The 2,121-nt window shown below is 39.6% G+C and overlaps 1 protein-coding gene across 2 annotated transcripts in view; it reads right to left on the bottom strand.

Annotated features, from left to right (window-relative positions):
- Window positions 1-2,121, bottom strand: part of atf6 (activating transcription factor 6) — a gene marked incomplete in the record, with an annotated part of 58,026 nt that overhangs the window by 43,730 nt on the left and 12,175 nt on the right. For both annotated transcript variants that reach the window (XR_001309840.1, XM_014002954.1), the window contains 1 exon segment: window positions 1,828-2,034. Coding sequence is in view for 1 of the 2 variants with exons in the window: in XM_014002954.1 (XP_013858408.1) it covers window positions 1,828-2,034 (207 nt within the window).

Genomic DNA, 2,121 nt, shown 5'->3' on the forward strand with positions numbered 1-2,121 from the left:
GTTCAAGGGGTATGAATACTTTTGCAAACCACTGTATACTGTATATATCCCATTCTTTTAGCAAACATATGAAATGAAATGAAATTCTAACTTGTTTTTCTCAAACAATAAACAAATGTTTTATTTTGTCTTTTGCCAGGTAACAGTTGAGGTGGATGTAAACGTTGAGGCTGTTGTAAATTAAAAAAAAAAAAACTCAACTTACAAAATATGTACAAAAGAGTGCCTCACATTTAATGAGCAGTTTGTTCTCAAAGATCTTTTATTAAACAGACTCAATTTAAAAACACTTTTCTTTTCTTAACAACCACTCAAAGAGCTTTCACAGTATAAGTCACTTTCAAATTTGCAAACTGGGGTCAACCAGGGTTTTGTTGTCATTCCAATGACATTTCAACATGTGGCGGAGGAGGGAGCTGGGATTGCACTGCCAACCCTCCAAAATGCAGATGTCCACTTTCCTTCCCGAGCCACAGCTGCCTCCTCAGCGAAGCGCTTTACTCATAAAACTTTTAGGAATCTTTGGTTTGTGTCATATTTAAAAAATGAACAGACAATAAACTGGAGTTTGCTGCTTAAGGAGTCTCCACCTGCAGATGGTAAAAATCCAGCTCCTCCAACCCCTCTCCAGCTCTGGAGACCTACATCGAGCATCTTGTCTTCACCAGGATCTATATGTTTACAGTACAGGTGGTGAAAATGTTTGACACCTTGACCTGTGGCTGTAAACTTTCCCATTTCAAAACAGAGTTGTGTGACGTGAGCATAAACACATGTGTGCTCACATTCAGGCCTAAAATGAAATAAACTCAGAAAAACTCAACAAAACCCATTGATGTCTGTGTTGATTAATGTTCTATGTATATACAAGACTTCAACAGTGAACTGTAACCCTTAAAGAGCCAGAAATCATTCCTCAACCTGACCCACCAATCTTCATCTTTAAACAGCCTGCCACTGCTACTCGTGTAGAAGTATCAGCTAGATCTGCTGCCAGCAGCCTGTTCTCCGTCCAACTTTACCACCAGGAAAGATCYTTCACGAAGCTGAGATCAAAAGGAGTTTGTTATTACTTAATAACAAATTGACTCTTGTTTGTATTTAATCAGATTTGTTCCCCAGCTGGAGCTTTTGAAGGTTTTAAACCAGCAACATTTCTAACACTGACCAAACTAAAGCAGGCAACCCATCTAGATCTCAAGACTCTCCCCTTTTTGGCCAATATCTGGCATAACAGGAAGACCAAGTTCAAATGTACTGAGAGAGGTCAGATACTCCACCCACCGGGGTCCGAAGTGATGACATAAGTATTTATACTGGCCTGCGTAGTGTTGATGTAATACACATCAGGCCAGCTAAACCACAAAAACACAACAATCAGGGACTCAAGGGCACAACATACAAAGCAGCTCGTGATTGTACTTTGCTTTACATGTTGGTTTTYAAAACAAACCATTCAGATTGTATGTTTATTATGGCTGGATACACCTCCAAAGATATTTCTACAAGCCAAGTTTGGACACACTTTATTTCCAGAGTAATTACTATTTTKGTGTGAAGTAGAGTAATGTAAAGTTAGAGCTTCAACCAAGGTTAAATCGCCATCTACTGGCCAAGCCTAAAACTACATTTTTATTTATGCACAATCACCAAACAAATTCATTGTTATAAACATTTATATCATTTATAAACTATGCAACATCAAGTTATTTGTGTTTTTAAAAAAATGATACGGCCTGTAAATGTTTCCAGCGCATCAGTCCGATGTGCAAAGAAGAAGAGAGATGAAAGGCTGCAGGTCTGATGTGCTGTAGTGTGAGTTCTGACCTGCAGGGGGCGCTGGTTGGATGGTGACCGGAGCAGGTTTGACCACAGGCAGCACGGTGGTCTGCAGGGGCTGGAGGATGATCGTCTTGGTCTGCAAAGAAGCTGCAGCTGCCGGAGCCAGTGGCACAGCTGTGATCAGTGGTTTGGGCTGGATGGAGAACTTTGGGCCAATCTGAATCTGCCTTTTGACTGGTTGAGCTTGTTTTGCTGCAATGCATTTAGGTGAGAAATTACTAGATAAAAATAATAATAATAACAAATTATATATACATACATATATATATACATACATAT

Source organism: Austrofundulus limnaeus, unplaced genomic scaffold (assembly GCF_001266775.1).
Source record: "Austrofundulus limnaeus strain Quisiro unplaced genomic scaffold, Austrofundulus_limnaeus-1.0 Scaffold15, whole genome shotgun sequence".
Classification (NCBI taxonomy): Eukaryota; Metazoa; Chordata; class Actinopteri; order Cyprinodontiformes; family Rivulidae; genus Austrofundulus; species Austrofundulus limnaeus.